The sequence below is a fragment of the Carcharodon carcharias genome, chromosome 10, assembly GCF_017639515.1.
Source record: "Carcharodon carcharias isolate sCarCar2 chromosome 10, sCarCar2.pri, whole genome shotgun sequence".
NCBI lineage: Eukaryota > Metazoa > Chordata > Chondrichthyes > Lamniformes > Lamnidae > Carcharodon > Carcharodon carcharias.
This window is the reverse complement of record NC_054476.1, coordinates 134,087,312-134,108,624: the sequence shown is the minus strand read 5'-3', so window position 1 is coordinate 134,108,624 and position 21,313 is coordinate 134,087,312. Positions and strand designations below refer to the sequence as shown.

The window sequence follows — 21,313 nt, the reverse complement described above, 5'->3', positions numbered from 1 at the left end:
GTGAAACACTTAAATGTGAAAGCATGAAATGTTTGTTCATTAATATCAACAATAGTAATTTCTGGAAGTAGATTTCTATTTTAATATTATTATTTTCCTTACAATTGTAAACTCCAGTCCTGTTACCTCACTCATCATGGGTGAAAATTTCCTTTGTTCACTAATTGCAGAAAAATCAGAAACCAAGCCTTTATAGACACACTAATGATTTTGCTACTCTCTCCATATTCTCAACAATGATTAAACTGAACTACATATTGTGTGCTCTTAGACAAACCTTGAAGTCTTACAATCTCGAGGACAACAATAATAACTCAAAAATTGCATTTAATGTAGCAAAACCTCCCAAATGCTTCAAAGAGCAGAGAGGCAGATGATTTAGGAAAGTCAGTCAAAGGTGCAGTCAAAAATGAAGGGTTTCTGGAAGTTTTTAAAGGCAAGGAGGAAAGTAGCAAGGTGGCAAAGTTTTAGGAATGAGTCAGAGTGAGGCCAAGGCAGCAGAAAGCTCTGCCACCAAGTGAGAAATGCTGGGTGTATGTGGAGGTTGGTGAGCACAGGAGTCCAGTGTCAGAGGACCATGGGCAGAATTTTGCCCTTGGAGGGTGGGCTTGGCAGGGTTGGTCAGCACCACACTGTGATTTCACACTGGTAGGCCAATTAATGCTCGCTCACCGTGAAAGGTGGCTGGGGAAGCTCCGAGAAGGGGTGGGCGGGGATGGGGGCATGATGTTTGACCGGGTCCAATGGCGACCCAGCGGCCGATTCAAAATCAGCCCAGGCAGCCCCTGGAAGGCTGCCACAGAAGGACGCTGAAGTCTCGATGGATCCAAGTGCGACTGAACACAGCAGGCGGGAGGGCAGTCAGCCTCACGTTTCTCCAATGAGTGCCTCACAGCCCTCCTGGAGGAGGTGGCAGCCAGGAGGGAAACCCTTGCCCCCAGAGACAGGAGGAGGGGGCCTCTGCACCTCACCAAAAAGGCACTGGAGGAGGTGGCATCCAGGGTGAGCAGCCACAATGTGGTGAGGTGCACATGGGTGCAATGCCGGAATCATTTCAATGGTCTGCTGCGATCGGGACGGGTGAGTACTGTGTTGGCATAGGTCAATGTGCAGAAAAGCTAAGGGCTGGCCATCCCTCTGTGGACCTGAGGGTTGTTAGAGTGTGAGTGGCAACTGTCAATGATGCCAGAGCTGTCCAAGGGGGTGAGCCCTGGCTGCTTGGACTGAGTGGCTTGAGGCTCAAGGGCCACAAATCTGCTGAGCCCTGCCAGGTGTTCCTCAGCTGGGGTTGGCAAGGCTGCAATAGCAATGCAAGTACAGGGTGGACTAATCAGTGCTCCTCTATCTTTTGAGAAGAAGACATCCCATAGCAACATCTGAGAAGTCGCGGACTAGCAGGGGACCCCCACACCACCTAATCCTGATGCGCTATGAGCAGGAGGCATTGGAGCTTGCGAGGCAGCATGCACCTTGGTCAACTGGCCGCGGTGAGGTTAGGGTGCCAGACGAAGGTAAGAGTGCAGTGCACTGAGGTGAGAATGTCGGTTATTGCAACCATTTTAGTGTAGTCTCTATATTTTTGTGAGCCTCGAAACTGGAGTATCCATTGATAATGGAAAGACAAGGGCACCTTGATGCAGATATCTGTTGTCTCCCCAGGGCGCCTGGCATGCACAGTGACAGTGTCATGACTTAAATTAATGGCATGTCCTTCTTCTCCCTTTTAGGCTCACCAGCAGGCCCTGGGAATGAGGACCCTGAAGTCCCACCCCTGACCCCAGAGAACCACCATACTGAGCATGCTCCTGCGTCACACCCTCTCTGTCAAGCAGGCACCAGCGTAGATACCATCACCTCGGAGGGCATAAGATCACTGTCTAGTATCTTGGTGCACATTGGTGAGGGCACTTCACAGTCACTTGAGATGCAGGTGGAGCAGAGAGTGCCCTGGGTGCTGGCAGTCGGAGGACTCTGGAGATCAGGACAATGCTCAGTCGATGGTTGATGATGGGTCTCTGGAGTCATCCATTAAGCAGAAGATGCTGGAAGCCCAGTGGGGTGTGCAGGAGGATCTGGCAGAGATACATGAGGGAATGCGTGCCTTGCTTTTCGTTTGGGAGGAGTCCCTGCGGAGCATGACCTCATGGCCGAGCGCAATGTCTTCTCCATGGAGAGGCTACTCCAGGGGCACAATCAGGGGTCCCTGGGGATGCACTTGGACCTGCAAACCCACACACCGAAAATGACCTCAGCTGATCTGTATGGGAGATGGTTTGGGCACCCAGTATCCCAGCTAGGTGCCCGTCCATCAATGGTGAGCAGGGAGGTCCAAAGTGACCTCACGTTGGCGCACAAGCTGCTTGTCATCTCTGCGCGCTCATCTCAGGATGCTCCAGATGACATCATCAGCTCCTCTGCCCCACTGCCAGTGACTGTGGCATCTGATGAAGCTGCGGCAACTGGGGAGATGTCAGCCATTGCACTGGCTGCTCCCTCCAAGGCAAGACCTTCACAGGCTCCATGGACCAGAGGACAACCGCCAAGGTTATCAAGGCCAACAAGACAGTAGAGTCAGCAGGATATCTCCAATGCTGGTGCCAGGGGAGCAACTAGATGTAGCACCCGCAAACGCAAATGTAAAGCACCTTAAGCACAAGATGGCCTTATCGTGGGTGATATTTTGTCCCCCGTTTTGCTTTAACTTTTTTAATGGTGTGATGGAAAACACTGGTTAATGTTAATTTCAGCAATGTTTCACATTCACAAGTAAATGAGATGTTATTTTGTGCAATTGGCCACTGTATGCTTCATTTGTTCTGTAGGTGCAGGGTAAGCCATTATGTTATGATGGATGTCTGTCTCCTGAAACTTTATTGCACAGGCACAGAGTGTTTGTTGCTGGCCAAGGAAATGGTCCTCTCTGGGATCGAGTATGGAGCCTGCAGCCCTGGCATGTGGTGGTGGTTCTTATTTGGTAGGCTAGCTGAAGGAGTATTGGATCAAAGCATCCTGGGTGTCCTTGCCTCCCTGGAGGCTACCCAGGTCAGTGTCCATGCCCCCAGCATTCTCTTCACTGTGCTCGTCCTTGGACTCACTACTGGACTCATCAGCGCAGCTGCGTCAACATCCTTTTCCTCCGCTGGGTCCCCCCTTGCCAGTGCCAGGTTGTGCAGAGCGCAGCATACAAGCACTATCAGTGACATGCGCTCTGGAGGTTATTGCACTGCGCCCCTTAACTGTTCAGACATTGGAAGTACATCTTGAGAAGACCTATGGTTCTCTCTACCACCGCCCTTGTGGAGGTATGGCTCCTGTTGTACCGCTTCTCAGCCTCTGTTCTTGGGTGGCGGAGAGGTGTCATAAGCCACCTTTTCTGGGGATAGCCCTTGTCACCCAGCAGCCATCCATCCAGTCGGGCTGCAGCACTGAAGAGCCTTGGCACCTGGGAGTGTCTCAGGATGTAAGCGTCAAGGGAGCTGCCAGGGTACCTTGCACAGACTTGCTGAATCTGCATTGTGTGATCATGCACTATTTACACGTCCATGGAGTGGAATCCCTTCCTGCTGACAAAGGCACCCAGCTCACCCGCTGGCACCTTGATGGCCACATGTGTGCAGTCGATACCCCTGGAAGCAGGGGAACCCAGCAATTGCTGAAAAGCCTCTGGCTCCCTCGGCCTGGCTGGCCTCATCCGTACGGTAATGAATGACAGTCAATGCATGCCTGAACAGAGCTTCTGCCACCAGTTTGATGCAACTATGGACAGCTGATTGGGAGACTTCACAAAGATCCCCCACTGAGCCTTGGAAAGAGCGGGAGATATAGAAGTTGAGGGCCACTGTGACCTTCAGAGCCACTGACATGGAGTGTCCACCCACATTGTCAGAACTGATCTCAGGCCTGATCCTCTGACAAATGGAGGTAACTGCCTCCCTTGAGAGACGGAGCCTTCTTTGGCATTGCACCTTGGAGATATTGAGGTAGCTGCATTGCCACCTGTAAACCCTGACAGTGGGATAGTGCTGTCTTCTGCGGCCCATTCCGCCTTGGACTGCCAACTGGTCCTGCCCCCTTGTGCCTGCGCCTCTCCTCCCACAGGTCCTTCCCCTGGAAGCCGCATTGGGATACTTGGCCTCCTCTCCCTTCTGCCCCTCTCTTCCTCCCCAGAGGAGTTGCCTCCAGCAGGGGCCACAATTCCCATTTCCAGGGTTTTGGAAGATTGATACCTGGAAGGGCCCACACGGTCTGAATCCTTTGGGGGCCTGGAAGACAACAATAAGTCCTTAAATGAAGCCTAGAAATGATCAGAATGCAGCTCTGAAGTGAGACGAAGTTGTCCAATTCACAAAATCAACCAGCAGCACACCATCTCTAAAACTCCTCACTACTCATATTGACAATCCTGCTGATCCTTCTTATCCTGTCCTTCGATGAACTTTTGCAAATTGTGGCCTGCCCGATTTGCCCATGTGACAGCTGAAAATTCGAATGGGTTACGTAAACTCGGAGACAATTGGTGTGTCAAAGGCCTTATCGGCCTCTTAATTAATGCCAGGCGCGACTCCATCTCCCTCATGCGCCCACCTAGCAAAATATCGCGAGAGTGCGCGTTGACATCGGCATGCTCGGCTGACATCAACATGCGTTATTTCATGCTCGAGCGTGTCGGGCACACCCCCGCCTGCCAAGCGAAAAATTCTGCCCCATGTCTAGAGAACACATCTGCAGCATTCTAGATTGTTGTATGCCATTTTTCATAATCTGCATAATTTCTCAGAAATTGTCAGGGAAACATTGTTTTCAATTTTACAAAACCCTTGTACTGTAATGCTTTTTTGATACAACTTCAGGATGACTGTCCAAAGATTAATAAAGGCTGAGATTTTGTGATTAGTGGCAAAGCTAAGGCACTCGCTGCTTACCTGAAAGAAAGCTGGCCACAATGATGTAGCAATTTCTGTGGCAGGGTTTTCACTTTGTCAATAGCAATTTAAATCTGGCGCCAAGTCAAAGCAAGGTCTTGGCATGCAGCATCAGTAATATCAGCAAGTAAGGAACCAATTATGTTGAAATATTCACATACAGCAAACCAGGAAGTTAAAATGGAGATGTTTTTCATTATTATGGAGGAATTTGACATTCTATGAATACAAAACTAGCTTTTCATGCTAGTGAGTGTGTTTAGCAGTAATTATGAAGTTAGTATGCCGTTAAAAACCCAGTTATGCCTCATTCAACAAGCTGTACCTTTTTCAAAGGCTTTTGCAGTGAGGCAGTGGCAGAGTGGAAGTTTTCAGCAAATCATTACCTCAATCTGTGTGAACCTATACAGCGCATCCTATGGAGGAGCGTAGGTAGACTCACTGATTCAACTTCTGAATTTTCATGTTATTCTGAGCATGTGCGAATTCCTGAGGTTGCTGTCAGCTCCAGCAGAGCAATTACCAAAGCAAAATCCAGGCAATACTTCTACTCCAATATTGGACATAATATAATGAAAACTGAGAAGGCATGCATTAGCTGTACATTTTAAGTTAGAAGACTGTATGTACCATGTTCTAAAATTGAATGGACGGTGTGAAAGTTGAGGTATACCCTCTTTCAGTTCGTTTGCACTATTAGATTACGCTAGATGCTAGTGTTCAGTTGGTATTTACGAGTGGATTTTTAAATGGCAGAGGCCTGGATTTTCTGCTTGTGAGCTTGCTAACCTTTTTTGTCTTGTTCATTTTAATGAACAGGAAGTTTCAGAGCCAACCAAGCATAGAGGCAAAAATCTCTAACTGGTGGATTTTTTTTTGTGCAGTTTGTGAAGCAATAAATAAAACATCCAGAGACTATGCAATGCTGACTGAAGGTTCAATACTATTTCAGCCATCAGGAGCACTGGTTTTCAAATTGAATATGGTACATTCAAAGACATTGGGCGGGATTTTCCGCACCCACCCGCCGCAAGTCAATGGACTTCTGGCTGGGGCGCCGCCTTGCCCACGGCGGGTCCCGCTCGCAACAAGGCCGGAAAATCCTGGCCATAGGAACAGCAGCAAGACTGAGTCAGATATTATGTTAACTAAGAACTCCATTAATAGTTGGTATGTGTGGAAGTTTTGTTTAATGGTATAGAAATATAAATAAATCATAAGCATGAAATAAACCTAATTCATCCCCACTATAGGGCATTTTTAGTTGTTTAGACTCCTGCTAAATAGTTGCTCACACCACATTTCAGGGGATTTAGCAATTAATATATGCACAGCAAAGATGTTTTACTCTGTCATTAATCTATCAAATCTTGATAATCCTCTTTCAATACATTCCCATTTTTCATGAGACCTAGTGGATTAGTCAACACATTCTATTGGCCTACAGCTCACACTGGTGTCTCCAGGTTCGTTACTTTAAGAGCTGTTCAGCACCACAAGCAACATACACACCTCAAGGTTTAATGATCAATTTGAGCCAAATTCTCCTTCAATTGTTATTTACAATGGTATTTGGGGCTTATTTTCTGTCTGTGCCTCATGCTGATTTGATGCAGTTCTTTGTTTACCAAACCAGATATGAAGATTCCTTCCGGAACTCTTAATTTTTAGACTGTCCTTGTTATTAATGTTTTTCAGATAAAATTACAGGTTCCCAGTTGCTGCAAATTAAAAATTTTGTATTACAATTGATTCCTACTGTGGTGGATTAAGAAAGCTTGTACATATGAATATTTCTGCTCCTGCATTTCCAATAAATTGCACTGTAAGTATGCATATTAAATTAAAATGAATATGTAATGAGGCCAATGATGAAATATACTGTTCATAGATTCGTGCTGTCACAGTTCACGGAGAGCTTTATAACACTATTTGTTTTCCACAAACAGAGAAACCTATCCTTTTCATCGCTTTGATTAATCACTAATGTATTAGCTTTCCTCCAACCAGCAGTTATTGCAATCTGTGCCTTTCACTTGCTTCAACAGTTTCCATAACTGCAAATAAAATGGAATCTAAACTTGAATGGAACAGACGTCATCAAGGTACAGAGCTGACCATGGACTCAAATTGTGAATGAAATTTGAAGTTCAATATTTGCCATTTAGTTTCACTACCAGTTTTGTTTGAAGCAATCAGCTTGATTCAGAGGTCAATCTACTTGTTACAGGTTTATCACATCTGTTCTTTCAAATCTATTAGCTGCAAGTTTTGTTTTGCATCTCTTAAATCAATCCATGACTGCGTTGCATGTGATTTGCTGCAGTTTGCAGACTATTGGAGTCTAAGTTGAAAATAAGCATTTTCACATGTGATGCTGATGCTGTCTCATTTTACTGTCACCTACACAAAGCAGTCCCAGCATACTTTCTTTCACTAACTGTGAGCAGTATGTTTCTGTGCTATATTAGTCATTTTTATATCAATAAGAGATTTTGCTTCCCGTAAACTGAAATTTGTTAATATAATTTCCAGTAGAGTATAACCTTTTCAAAGTGTTTGATCAGCTTCTCACTGCAAATACATATGTTTAATGCAGCCTTATCAGTGGCCAATTGACCACAAGCATTACGTTATAGTGCTTTTCTGTTCAGTGGATCTCCACGCATTGCAGCCTCCTACTGTGGGTCAAACAAAAACTGTACATGTGACAAACTTCTGGTAAATATAAATGCACCAAAGAAAAAGCAGCAGCAGTCTAGGCAATCTCCTTTATTCTCTGAATATAGCTGTGTAGTTCCTCTGGGTCTCTGAGCCCCATATCCTGGCAGACCCACTCAATGTCTTCCTCATCGGCTATAGGGATGCAATTGTAGGCCAGGCCAAGCTCCTCTGATGGCAGTGTGGTGAAAGTGGTAAACTTGACTCTTTTGCGTTTGGAGGTGGGTGAATGCAATGGATCCTCGCTGTGCTCCCTTACTGAGCCCCCGGATGAACCATCTGCTCTGCTATGAACTTGACTTTGCACACTTGTCTGTGAGCTGCCACTACTCTGATGATCACTGTGGCAGCAGGTCTGGATGTTTTCTAAGGGGTTGCCAGGACTTTCAGGCTGGGGTGAAAGGTCAGTCTGGGTACGAAGGGGTTGGCCATTGCCTAGAAACACCCAGTGATGTGAATGGTCCATGCTTGCTTGGCCCTCTGGGGGAATACGTTTGTGCCTGTACTTGAGAACAAAGACAATGCAGTTTATTAGGAAAACCAAAATGGCGAGGCAGAAGACCCCTAATAGTGCATACATTCCAATTTCCAAATCAGTCAGACCCCTTGGTGTGGGGGCATATTCATCATCAGGATCTGCAAGATCCTTTGGCAGATCTGTAATATCAATATCAAGAGGCATGCTGGACACCCTTGTGTTATCAAAATGCACTTCACTATCCTGCATGCCATCAGTGCCCCTGCCTGGTTCCACCCTTGAGTCAGTCCTTTCTTCCACAGCTGACTTTACTGTTGTGCTAACCTTTCGTATAACACTTTCCTCATGGTCACCAGTTGAAGTATCTGGCTTGAAGTCAAATTGATCCTTCTCTTTCGGTTTATGTCCAAATGGGTTGCCTTCAAATCTAACTCCATCAGGTGCATAATCCTCACCAATGTTTTCTAGGTCTTCTTCTGAGTCATCATCAGAACCAAAGTGAACCTTCACATTGACCAGTGTTACAAATAACAAGCTCTTGCGGTTGGTCTTTTTACACGGTTCACAGATCCCCAGTTCCACTTTGATAAATTCACCTGACCCTTCACCTTCCGCTATTATCAGAGACCAGACAGAATCCTGGGTGGAAGAGACTACTTTATCATTCAGTGTGGTAACTGTCAGGTTGTAGTCTTTAACATCATAGAGAGTCAGTGGTACTGCTGTATTGTCACTGTAGAAAATCCATGTGCTCAGGATACCTTCCTATTAAAAGAAGAAAAAAGTTATAATTAATAATAATCCGAGAGAACACCACTGGAAGAAGCATTGAGGGTTGCAGTACGTACTGTGGGCGGGGGACTTCAATGTCCATCGCCATTAGTAGCTTGGTAGTACTACTACTAACCAAGTCGGCTGAGGCTGAAAAGACATAGCTGCAAGACTGGACCAGCAGCAGGTGGTGAGAGAACCAGCACGAGGGAAAAACCTACTTGACCTCATCCTCACCAATCTTCCTGTTGCAGATGCATCTGTCCACGACAGTATTGGTAGGCGTGATCACCTCACAGTCCTTGTGTAGACGAAGTCCCGTCTTCACATTGGGGATAGCCTCCAACATGTTGCGTGGCACCACCCCTGTGCTACATGGGATTGATTCCAAACAGATCTAGTAGCTCAAAACTGTGCATCCATGAACCACTATGGGCCATCATCAGAAGCAGCACCATATTGCACCATAATCTGTAACCTTATAACCCAATACATTCCTCATGCTACCATTACCATCAAGTTAGGGAACCAACACTGGTTCAATAAGGAGGGTAGGAGGGCATGCTAGGAACAGCACCAGGCTTATCTAAAAATGAGAAGTCAACCTGGTGAAGCTACAACACAAGACTACATACAAGTTAAACATTAGCAACTGTATGCTATAGACAGAGCTCAGTGTTCCCACAACCAACAGATCAGATCAGTAAGATATACAATTAAACAACTAAAAGGGAAGGAAGCTCCATGAACATCCCTATCCTCAATGATGAAGAGCCCAGTACGTGAATGAAAAAGTCAAGGGTGAAATCCGAGTGGATGATCCACCTCAGTCTCCTCCTTCGGGCATGACAGAAGCCAGTCTTCAGCTAATTCAATTCACTCCATGTGATATCACAAAAAGACTGAGCACACTGGAAACAGAAAAGGATTAGAGCTCTGACAACATCTCAGCTGTAGTGCTGAAGACTTGTGTTCCAGAACTAGCCATGCCTCTAGACAAGCTGTTCTGGTACAGCTACAACACTGGCATCTACTGAACAAACTGGAAAGTTGCCTGGGTATGTCCTGTCCTCAAAGAGGAGGATTAATCCAATCTGGTCAATTATCACCTACTCTTAATCATCAGCAAAATGATGAAAGATGTCCTCAGCAATACTATCAAGCAGCACTTATTCACCAATAGCCGAATTGCTGATGCTCTCTCTCGATTCCACCAGAATTACTCAGTAACATTATGGCCTTGGTTTAAACCTGGACAAAAGAGCTGAATTCCATAGATGAAATAAAGAAAGACTTGCATTTCTATCGCAGCTTTCATGACCAGAGGACATCTCAAAGGGCTATACAGTCAATTAAGTGCTTTTTGAAGTGTAGTCACTGTTGTAATGTAGAAATGTGGTAGCCAATTTGAGCACAGCAAGCTCCTACAAACAGCAATGTGATAATAACCAGATAATCTGTTTCAGTGATACTGACTGAGGGATTAAAAATTAACTAGGGCACCATGGATAGCTTCCCTGCTCTTTTTTGAAATAGTGCAGTGGGATCTTTTATGCCCACTAGTGAGGACAAGTATCAGTTTATCTCCTTGAAAGTGTGGTATCAAGGAGCACTAATGAAATTGAAGTCACTTAGAATAAGGGGAAAACTGCACTGGCTGGACAAATAACTAGCACAAAGGAAGATGTTGATGGTTGTGGAGACCAATCATCTCAGTCCTGGGACATCACTGCAGGAATTCCTCAGGGCAGTGTTCTCGGTCCAACAATCTTCAGCTGCTTCATCAGTGATCTTCTCTTAATTATAAGGTAAGAAATGGGTATGTTCACTGAAGTTTGCAGTATTCAGTACCATTCACAACCTCTCAGTTATGGAAGCAGTCTGCACTGCATGCAGCAAATCAACTTTCAGTCCTGGACTGATAAGTGGCAAGTAACATTTACACCACACAAGCAACAGGCAATGACCATCTCCATCACAAAAGAATCTAAACATCTTCCCTTGACATACGATGTCATTACCATTACTGAATCTTCTACCATCAACATCCTGAGGGGTTACCATTGACCAGAATGGACCAGCCATATAAATACTATGGCTGCAATACCAGGACAGAGACTGGGTATATTGTGGTGAGTGACTCATCTTCTGACTCCCCAAAGCCTTTCTATATGATGAAATGCTCTCCACTAGGTGTGTCTGAGTGTAGTTACAACAACACATAAGATCTACGCCATTAAGGACAAAACAGTCCATTTGATCTACATCCCATCTACACTTTAAACATTTACTGCCTCCACCACTGGTTCACAGTGTCTGAAGTACTGACCATATACAAGGTGCATGGCAGTAACTTGCCATGGTTTCTTCAGCAGTACATCCATCACCTAGAAGGGCAGAACAGCAGTCAGTGGGAACACCACCAACTACATGTTTCCCTCCAAATCACATGCCATCCTGACTTGTAAATATATCACCGTCCCTTCATCGTCGCTGGGTCAAAGTCCTCAAACTCCTTACCTAATAGCACTGTGGGAATATCTTCATTACATGGGCTGCAACAATACAAGAATGCCCCTCACCACCATTGTCTCAAGGGCAATTAAGGATGGGCAATACCAATTTTGCCATTGACGCTCATATTCCATGAATGAATTTTTAAAAAAGACACACAACAGAAGAGATTCTGACAGCAGGTCTCTATTGTAAACGATGTCCACAACCTATGAGTGGGTGAAAAAGAAGACTCCTGTGATTTGTGTTTCCTTGCCTTCTTTTCTGAGAACACAAATTTTCATTGGAATACAGTTCCTCCTGTTCTCCAGCACCTTGCTGCCCATCTTCCCAACTGAATTTAAATAGTTAGGCTATTTTACCACAGCAGGCAGTCTTGCCTGTCAATCACATGAACTGAGATAGAGGAGTAGCATTAGGCACCAATGCCACATGGGCATTGTGATTGGGACACCCTCCAACTCATCCAAGATTTAAGTCCTCTGTGGGATACATAGACCTGAGAGGGAAAGTTCGGTGTGACAGGGACCTGCAGTAATTTTGTGGGACAACATGATTTGTCCTTTTGTTGGAACAAAATTATTGTTTTAACTGTTCATGCATAAGGAATGCATTTGGAATCATTTGTTCATTTGATAATGGCACTGACTGAATTTGTGGGAAGGCGAAATGATACCAAATACATAATTAATACATGAAAAACAAGGCTGTTTTGAAAATGAAAATGATAATAGGATCAGACTGGGTCGCCTAATCACCGGATTTCAATAAGTGGCTTTTCATATTGTAAAATGCTTGGATTTAAGAAGTTAAAACTGGCTCCCATGCTTACCAAAGGAAGCAAATAAGAGTACAATTAGTTGGCTATTTAGCTCTGTGCTCTTAAATGAGCCCCCCCTTGATTATCTATTAAATTCTGTCGGGAAGATATAATAGGCCAGGATTTTACGGTCGGCATGTGGGGGCAGGCCCGACACATCGGAACGTAAAATGATGTCGGGTATGCGTCATCGTGCTGTCTCGCAATGTTTCATTCGGCGGGCGCACACTGGAGTCAGCTGTGCACCCACCGATAATTAAAAGGCCTATTAAGGCCATTAAGGAACTAATTAATTTCAAATTTACGTTGCCTGTCCAACCTAACGGTTGGTGGGCAGGTGAAAAGGCCAAGCACCCTTTCCATTTTTTAGGAAACCTCATCCATGAGTGGGATGGGGTTTCCTAAAGTTTTTACAAATTGAATAAAAACTATTTTTGAAAAGTAAAAACATGTCTCATCTCATGTGACACAGTCACATAAGGGGACATGTTTCATTACATTTGAAATGTTTCTAATAATTTCCTTAAAAGGCGCTTCAATCTTCCTGAGGCAGCTCCATGAAGGCTTTAACTGGCCCGCCCAGCTGAAATCGCAGTGCTCTGTGACCGCCTCCGCCGGCTCCTGCTGAGCCTGCCCAACGCAGGAAAAATTCAGTCCATAATGTTATTGGAATTTATTGGGAAATAGTGGTATCTGTGTCAATATGTGCCTGTGTGTGTGTGTGTGTGTTTGTGTGACTTAATTGGATTAAAGGCAGCTGGTCTGGAGGCTTTGTTGTAAAAAAAGATAAGCTAAATTTGAAATGTTAAGTAGGTAAACATGGGGGAAATTTAGAATGTGAAGTGTAAAAGGACATTTGTATTTTTAAATAGCCAGACTAAATTGTTTTCAAAGGAGGGGTGAAATGTGTCACCTAGCCAGGTGAAGTTCAGAAACTGTGTTTATTTTTCCCAAAGGTTACTGGTAAAATTAGTACTATGATAATTATTTTATGATCAGGGAGGTAAAGTCCAAAGACATAGTGAAACAATGGGAATTTGCATTCAAAGGTGGAAATATGTATAAAGGAGCAAAGGTTGTGTGTAAGGGTAGGCTTTTTAAGATTTAACAAGTGTGAAAAGCCGTCAGCATCTACGTCTCAAGCTCCTGTCCACAACAAACTGAAGTTAAGAAAACTCACTTTGAATTGGATTGTTCAAAGTATTATGTTTCTTTGCCTGGATCTTTTAAAATCGCTGCATCTTACTGTTGCCTTAACAGAGGTATAACTGGGAGTCAGATTAATTAGGGGATTTAGAAGTTATTATAGTAGTAATTTGTAGACATATGTATGCGCTTAAAATCATTTCTCTTATTAATAAATGTTTAATCTAGTTCTGTAAAACCTATAAAGCTTGGTGGTCTTATTACTACTGAATTCAAAGCCTGCACCTTGAAACATACAAATTGCAAAAATAGCTGTGGCAGTTGTCTCAAGTTTCCCTCTGGGATTTGAACAACTCAGCATTTCCATCGGCTATGCCATAACAATTCTAAAACTATTTAAAATTCATTTAGTGAATATCGTGAACAGAAGCTTTTGGTTTCTATTTTATTTGCATTTCCAATTATAATATTCAACAGTATGAATAACTTTACAGAATATCAGTTTATAGGATACGCAATAAAAGTAAGGTTCATATGCAACAAGAAGACTGAATTGAGTTAACAAATGGTTGTCTTGATAAGAGCTGTACCCTTTATCAATGCAAGCCTTTTTCATACTTGCAGTACAGTAGAATTGGCACAATGTCAGTGAAAAAGACATGCTAAGCTGGACAGATTCCTTTACTGCAGAGCTTTTCTGAAAATCCTGATTTGTGCATCAACTGGCATTTTTGGATGCGTATCCTTTTCAACCTCACGACACACATGTGCAATGTGTTAAAAGGTTAGAATTGAGGTTGCAATTTGGAGGAAGGTTACAATTTTCTGTAAACCAACAATCAGGTGCTTTTATCAACACTGATGCGTTTGCTAATAAGGAGCAATATCCTAAATGACTGTGATGGTGCATTATTCCTCCTCCTTGATTGGCCTCAGCTTTTGGCATGGTTGCCACACCACTGTCCAGCTGCTCTACTCCATTGTCCAGCTGTGTGGTTTGCTGTTGTTTTGTTCAACTCTTATGTATCTTGTCATAGCAAGAGAATCTCCTGCAATAGTTTCTCTTTCTGCTCCGACATTGGTACCTCTGGAGTCCTCCAAGGATCTCTCCTTGGTCCTTTCCTTTTTCTCATTTATGTGCTCCTCTTCGGCAGCATCAGCCTGTTCCAAAATACAGCATCAGGTTCCAAACATACCCTTATGTCACCCAGTTTTAATTCATTGCCACCTCTCTTGATCTCTCTATTGCCTCAGACTGTTTGTTTGATACCTAGTCCTGGGTGAGCCAAAATCCCTAATTAATTATTGGGAAGATTGAAATTATTGCCTTTGGCCTACACCACGAACAATGATCCCTAGCCACAAGTTCTATCCCTCTCCCTGGCTACTATCTCAGACTGAACCAGAATATTTACAGCCTCTACATTCTATTGAATTCTGAAAATGAGATGGCATCAGTGCAAGTTATATAAGCGGAGAATCAGGAATTTGATTTTATAAGACTCAGCGGTCTCTGGACCAAGTTGTCAGTATGTATAGTGATTCTGGATTCACTGCAAGTGTTAATAAGGCATCTCAATAAATGGAAGCCATCATAAGCTATATGCTCACATCCACTTGATGGGGATAGTTGTACAAGCCATTGGAATTTGTTGAAACTTGTTTGTCAACAGGGGGATTTCTTTTTTTTTCCATAAATTGATTTGTTTTTTGCCTTTCCCAGAATTTGTCACTGTGGGATGAAGGGTTTGATGGCATGTGTAAGATGCACCATATGGGGCAGAAAAGGCTTGATGTCTTCTCATTGTCCTTTTTCGTATGCTTGAGCATGGAATAGAGAACCTCTGGAGGCATGGGATAAGTCCAGTAGCAAAAATAATTAATGGAAAGGTTGTTTTGTTCATTATTTTAGGCATATTACCAACAGTTTGCCTAGAAAATTTACACATTGCATACTATGGCCAGGATTTTCCCGTAGGCGATTTGGGGGCAGGGCCCGGTTGCTGATGGGAAAATGACATGGGATGACGTTGGGAGGAACTGCTGACGTCATCCCAGTCCCTTTAAATTTTCAGGAAGGCGGGCGGACAGCGAAATCAGCTGTCCGCCCGCTGACCTATCAATGGCCAATTAAGGCCATTGACAGGCTCATTAAGATTGTTAAAGACCCTGCCCATCCAACCTTAAGGCTGGCAGGCAGGCCAGGAGCTCCAGCGGGCTTCTGATTATACATGAAACCTCATGCAATGGTGGGATGAAGTTTCATGTCCGTTTTTAAAAAGTTTCATAAAGTTTATGTGTTTCTTATTAACATGTCCCATCTCGTGTGACATTGTCATATTAGGGGGACATGTTAATAATTTTAATATTTTTCTATTTTTGGAGTTATTTTTACCTGTCAGTAATCTCCCTGAGGCAACACTTGGTCTCAGGGAGCAGTGTGCTCTTTCGCGCGCATGCACGAAAGAGCGCACTTTGACAGATAGGGAATCCCTCACCCCTGCACAGGAAGCGCACAGCCGGTGGGGTCGCCCGCCCACCAAGGGCAAAATTCTGCCCTGTGTATTGCAGTTCTAAGGAGCAGGGTGAAAATTACAACTCCCATGATGCTTCTATTGCTCTCAAACAAAATCTGTGATAAAAAGCTGAAAATCCTTGGCTGAGTTAAAGGTTCATTTTGTGAGTAGTTGTCGTGCAATGTACATTGTCACGTTTGCTGGAAGTGGTAAAAGAAATGGTCATGGTCAGTCAAAATAGCATATGTTGTGACTGCATGTGAAATATGAGTAGAATCTTAACTCCCTGCACCTAGCAGGAATTGGAGAACTTTTAATGTTGAGCCTTAAAGTTACTAAAAGGATGTTCCCAATTTGGTATGACCCTGGATGAAACACCCTAATTTTTTATGCTGAGGAGAGATGAACTGGCTCCCTCTCTTTTTTCAAACCCCTTAGTTGGTCGCAACAAGGTTAATTTAAAAAGGTTCCCTTCCCTCGTGGGTACCTTTTCCTAGTTCAAATGTATTTATGTTTTAAAAGGAACCAATTTAACCAGGCTTTCTTAAGTTAAAGAAAGAACGAGTTCATTAGTTACTAAAATCTGAGAGAGAAAAGATAATAAAAATGCAACATACACACAGATTAGAAATGAGACATGAGTCAAGAATTAAAAGCAAAAAAGATATACGAATCAGTCTTTGGCTGATCCGTGAGGAGTAGATGATGATAAAATTGCGGCCGTTGAGTTGGATGATTCTGGTAGAGCTGACTTTGGGCAGTTGAGCAGTTGGTTTAGAGATTCTTGGTTTTGCAGGTTGGCTGAAAAGAGTTGTCCTGTTTCCTTTTCGACTGTGGCTTTGCTGACTTGTGACTTGCCTCCAGCAATCAGATATTTTTACCTGCACGTGCAGGGATGCCTAGTTGATGTTTTTCAGCTATGACCCTCAAGCACACCCTTGCACATCAGGCCTGGAACACCAAAACTAGCACACACAACTAGGGATGCAGTTGGCTTTTTAACCCCTTTTCTTATGCATTCCTGGAAGGGAAAGAACAAACATATCTTTCACCCAAATCTGCCTTCTTTTCAACTCACATCATGCCCACAGTTTGGGATATAACTCATAGGAGATGCTTTCTGCTAAGATGGTAATCAGCTTTCATTATCTCCACAAACACAGGAGATTATAATTCTGTTTTGCATTGCATCTTTTCCTTTGAAATGTCACTGTCTGAAGTAGATCTTTTTAAGAGCGACATTCCGTTCTCAGGGGTAGTTTGTCAGGTGTAATTGACATAGGAATTTTCCTTGTAGGTCCTTTTTTAAAAAAAACATGTCTTAATTAAATGTTCAATATGTCTTTTAGTAATTCGGGCTATGGTCTGCTGTCATGACACATGCAATAGACAGAGCTAAGCGATCCCACAACCAGCAGATCAGATCTTAGCTCTGCAGTCTTCTCACATCCAGTGGTGAATGGCGGTGGACAATTAAACAACTCACTGGAGGAGAAAGCTCCACAAATATGTCCATCCTCAATGATGGGGGAGCCTACCACATCAGTGCAAAAGATAAGGCTGATATATTTGCAACAATCTTGTGCCAGAAGTGCGAGTGAATAATCCATCTCGGCCTCCTCCAGAGGTCCTCTGCATCACAGATGCCAGTCTTCAGCCAATTCGATTCACTCCACGTGATATCAAAAAGCAGCTGAAGGCAGTGGATACTGCATCCCTAGGATAGCTATGGGCCCCGACAATATTCCGGCAGAACATGTGGCACATGCTCCAGGACATGGACATCCCTACACAAGTTGTTCCAGTACAGCTACAACCTGGAATCTACCCAGCAATGTGAAAAGTTGACCAGGTATGTCCCATTTACAAAAAGCGGGAGAAAGCTAACCCAACCAATTACCGCTCCAGTTTACACTCGAGCATCAGTAAAGTGATTGAAGGGGTCCTCAACAGTGCTATCAAGGGGCACTTGCTTAGAAATAACCTGGTCACTGATGCTCAGTTTGGTTTCTGCCAGGATCACTTAGCTCATGACCTCATTACAGCCTTGGTTCAAACATGGACAAAAGAGTTAAACTGAGCTGAGGTGAGAGTACCTGCCCTTGACATCAAGGCAGCGTTTGACCGAGTGTGGCATCAAGGAGCCCTAGCAAAACTGGAGTCAATGGGAATCAGGGGAAAACTCTTTGCTGTTTGGAGTTATACCAAACACAAAGGAAGATGGTTGTAGTTGTTGGAGGTCAATCATCTCAGTTCCAGGACATCTGTGCAGGAGGTCCTCAGGATAGTGTCCTTGGCCCAACCATCTTCAGCTGCTTCATTAATGACCTTCCTTCCATCATAAGGTCAGAAATGAGGCTGTTCACTGATGATTGCATGATGTTCAGCACTATTCGCGATTCCTCAGACACTGAACAGTCCAAATGCAGAAAGACCTGGACAATATCCAGGCTTGGGCTGACAAGTGGCAAGTAACGTTCGCACCACACTAGTGCCAGGCAATGACCATCTCCAACAATAGAGAATCTAACCCATCACCTTTGACATTCAATGGCATTACCATTGCTGAATCCCCCACTATCAACATCCTGGGGGGGTTACCATTGACCAGAAACTGAACTGGACTAGCTATATAAATACTGTGGCTATAAGAGCAGGTCAGAAGCTAGGAATCCTGTGGCAACTAACTCACCTCTTGATTCCCCAAAGGCTGTCCACCATCTACAAGGCAAAAGTCAGGAGTGTGATGGAATGTTCTCCACTTGCCTGGATGAATGCAGTTGCAACAACACTCAAGAAGCTTGACACTATCCAGGACAAAGTAGCCCACTTGATTGGCACCACATCCACAAACATTCACTCCCTCCACCACCGAAGAACAGTGGCAGCAGTGTGTACCATCTACAAGATGCACTGCAGGAACTCCCCAATGTTCCTTAGACAACACCTTCCAAACCCATGACCGCTACCACCCAGAAGGACAAGGGCAGCAAATGCATGGGAACACCACCACCTGGAAGTTCCCTTTCAAGCCACTCACCATCGTGACTTGGAAATATATCGCTGTTCCTTCACTGTCGTTGCGTCAAAATCCTGGAACTCCCTCCCTAACAGCACTGTGGGTGTACCTACTTGAAATTGCCTGAAGTGGTTCAAGAAGGCAGCTCACCACCAGCTTCTCAAGGACAAGTAGGGATGGGTGATAAATGCTGGCCTAGCCAGCGATGTCCACACCACATGAATGGCCTAAAAAAAATTTCCAATTTGCCACAGTCTAAAACTAGAGGCTACAAATAAAAAGTAGTTAGAAATAAGTATAGTAAAGAATTTAGGAGAAACTTTTCTTTTTTACCCAAAGAGTGTTTAGAATGTGGAACTCAGTACCACAAGGTGTATTTAAGACAAATAATACAGCATTTAAGAGAAAGCTTGATAAGACTTTAAGAGGAAAAGGAATAGAAAAATTTATTGATTGGGTGAGATGAATATTTGATTGATATTGATAGAGTGGGAGGAGGCACATGTGGAGCATGAATATCAACATAGACCTGTTGGGTCGAATGGTTTGTTTCTGTATTCTATCGAATTCCTTGTAAGTTGTACATTTGAGGGCATGTCAATCAAAGCTTTAATGCTTAATGGACCTATGCTACCTAAGTCTACTTGTAGTGATTTGAATTACAGGCTATTGACTCCAGAGCAAAGAAAATGTTGCCATTGAAAACCGACTGTAGAAGAACCAAACTGCAGAACTGTATACGGCCAGAATCTACAAGTAAACTGTGTCATTAAACCGTAAATCGTTATCACCATAGTTGGTGATAAAAGGAAGGTGAATGTTTTATGATGCTCCTCTTAACAAAAACAGTAACCCATTTTAAATAAATAGCTTATACAACTGATAAGAAAGAGGATAGACGAATGTTTTTTGAATTTCTTAAGCTTTTGCCAATAGCTGGGATTTTCTGTTCCCGTTCATGGTGGGCATCAAGGCCATGGGAGAGGAAAATATTGCGAGGGCCAAAAATCAGTTTTACAGTGTTGTAAAACCAGGTCACGATTGTCTGCTCCAGCCGTCAATAGCGGGCTGCAGCCATGGAAAGTCAGGAATGTCATTTCAATATTTTTGCATGTCATCAGAAGGTCTCCTCGCCAGGGTCGTCCCCCTACACTGGATCATCCAGGCAAGCAATTAGAACATGTTTCACAATGGGATATAAGCATCTGGTGACCTGCACTTCGCTCCTCACTCTAGGTTAGTTCGTCTACCTTGTGGGGTTCAGCGCCAGGCTTGAGGCAGCAGCACTTCGCTTTTCAGGGGGTTGTCACAGGCAAGTCTCTACCTACCAGACCAGCGGTAAGGCAGGGGTGGCTTTTCATGCACTGCAGAGCTAGGCCTGTAGTGGAGAAAGGGGGCATGGCCTCACATGGGAGAAGGGACTGCAGGGTTAGGGCTCTACTGGAAGTTACAAGTGGGGAAAGTTACACTCAGACACATGACTGGGTAGATGGTGCTTTGGTGGGGTGTGGGGGGGAAGTTGAACAGTATAAGTGGTCTCAAGATGGGAATGGGTGAAATCCACATGGGCCCATAGGCACATCCACTTCAAAATGTTCAGGGGCTAATAGACGGACATGCACCAGAAGCACGATGAGATCAAGGAATACTAGGGGTGGATGTTGAGGTCTGTGAAGATGGGAAACCAGAACATGAGCTCTCCTGGGAAGATAGAGGGGGGGGGTTTCAAAATTCACACAGAGAGGGTCCAAGCTAGTCTGGCAGTACAGTGAGAGTTCTGCACACCATCTTCCACCTGCAGCGATGGCGCAGTGCTAAATTAAAATGAGGAGAAGCTCTGCTGGTGAAGGGTCTGAGGGTGGATTGGAGGGCAGTTGCATGTACTGGGGGAACTGATTATATTGGCACGCAACTGAATTGTGCATTCCCAAATGAGGAGAGAGGCACAGCTGAGACATGTTAGGAACCTTTCAGTGACAGTTCAGGGCATCAGGAAAGTGAAGCAATGATGCCCATTCATGTGAGAGTAATCCCACAAGGTGGCATTAATCGATCTCTTTGTTTTAACCTCTTGTTTGCAGCGTGGAAATTCAGAGTAATAACGAACTCCATAGCAACTGGGCGAATGGACAAGCTCCAAAAGCCTGTTAGAAAGTTGGTGCTGGATGGTTCACCGAAGAGAAGCCTCAGGCCCCCCTCAAATAATCTCATTTCCTGAATGAAAATTTACGCTCATGTTTATCCCCAAGTGTATAGTATTAGAATGAAGCTCCCAATGCTGGGCTGAAAACAGCACTTCCAAGAGTCTGGCCAAAGCATTGTCATTGCAGTCGGTCATGTTGGGGGTGGTGGTGGGAGCGGTGGGGGGCTGGCCTTAAGCACCCCACACTGGCCGTCATTTCAGGG

At 44.2% G+C, this 21,313-nt stretch overlaps 1 protein-coding gene across 1 annotated transcript in view; it reads right to left on the bottom strand.

The window, feature by feature from the left end:
• Nucleotides 1-6,095: 6,095 nt before the first annotated feature.
• LOC121282879 (transmembrane protein 132E-like) overlaps nucleotides 6,096-21,313 on the bottom strand; it is a gene marked incomplete at its 5' end in the record, with an annotated part of 273,661 nt that continues 258,443 nt past the window's right edge. Inside the window, one exon of the mRNA XM_041196691.1 lies at nucleotides 6,096-8,886. Within this exon, the coding sequence (XP_041052625.1) occupies nucleotides 7,681-8,886 (1,206 nt within the window). The remainder of the gene's footprint in view (nucleotides 8,887-21,313) is intronic.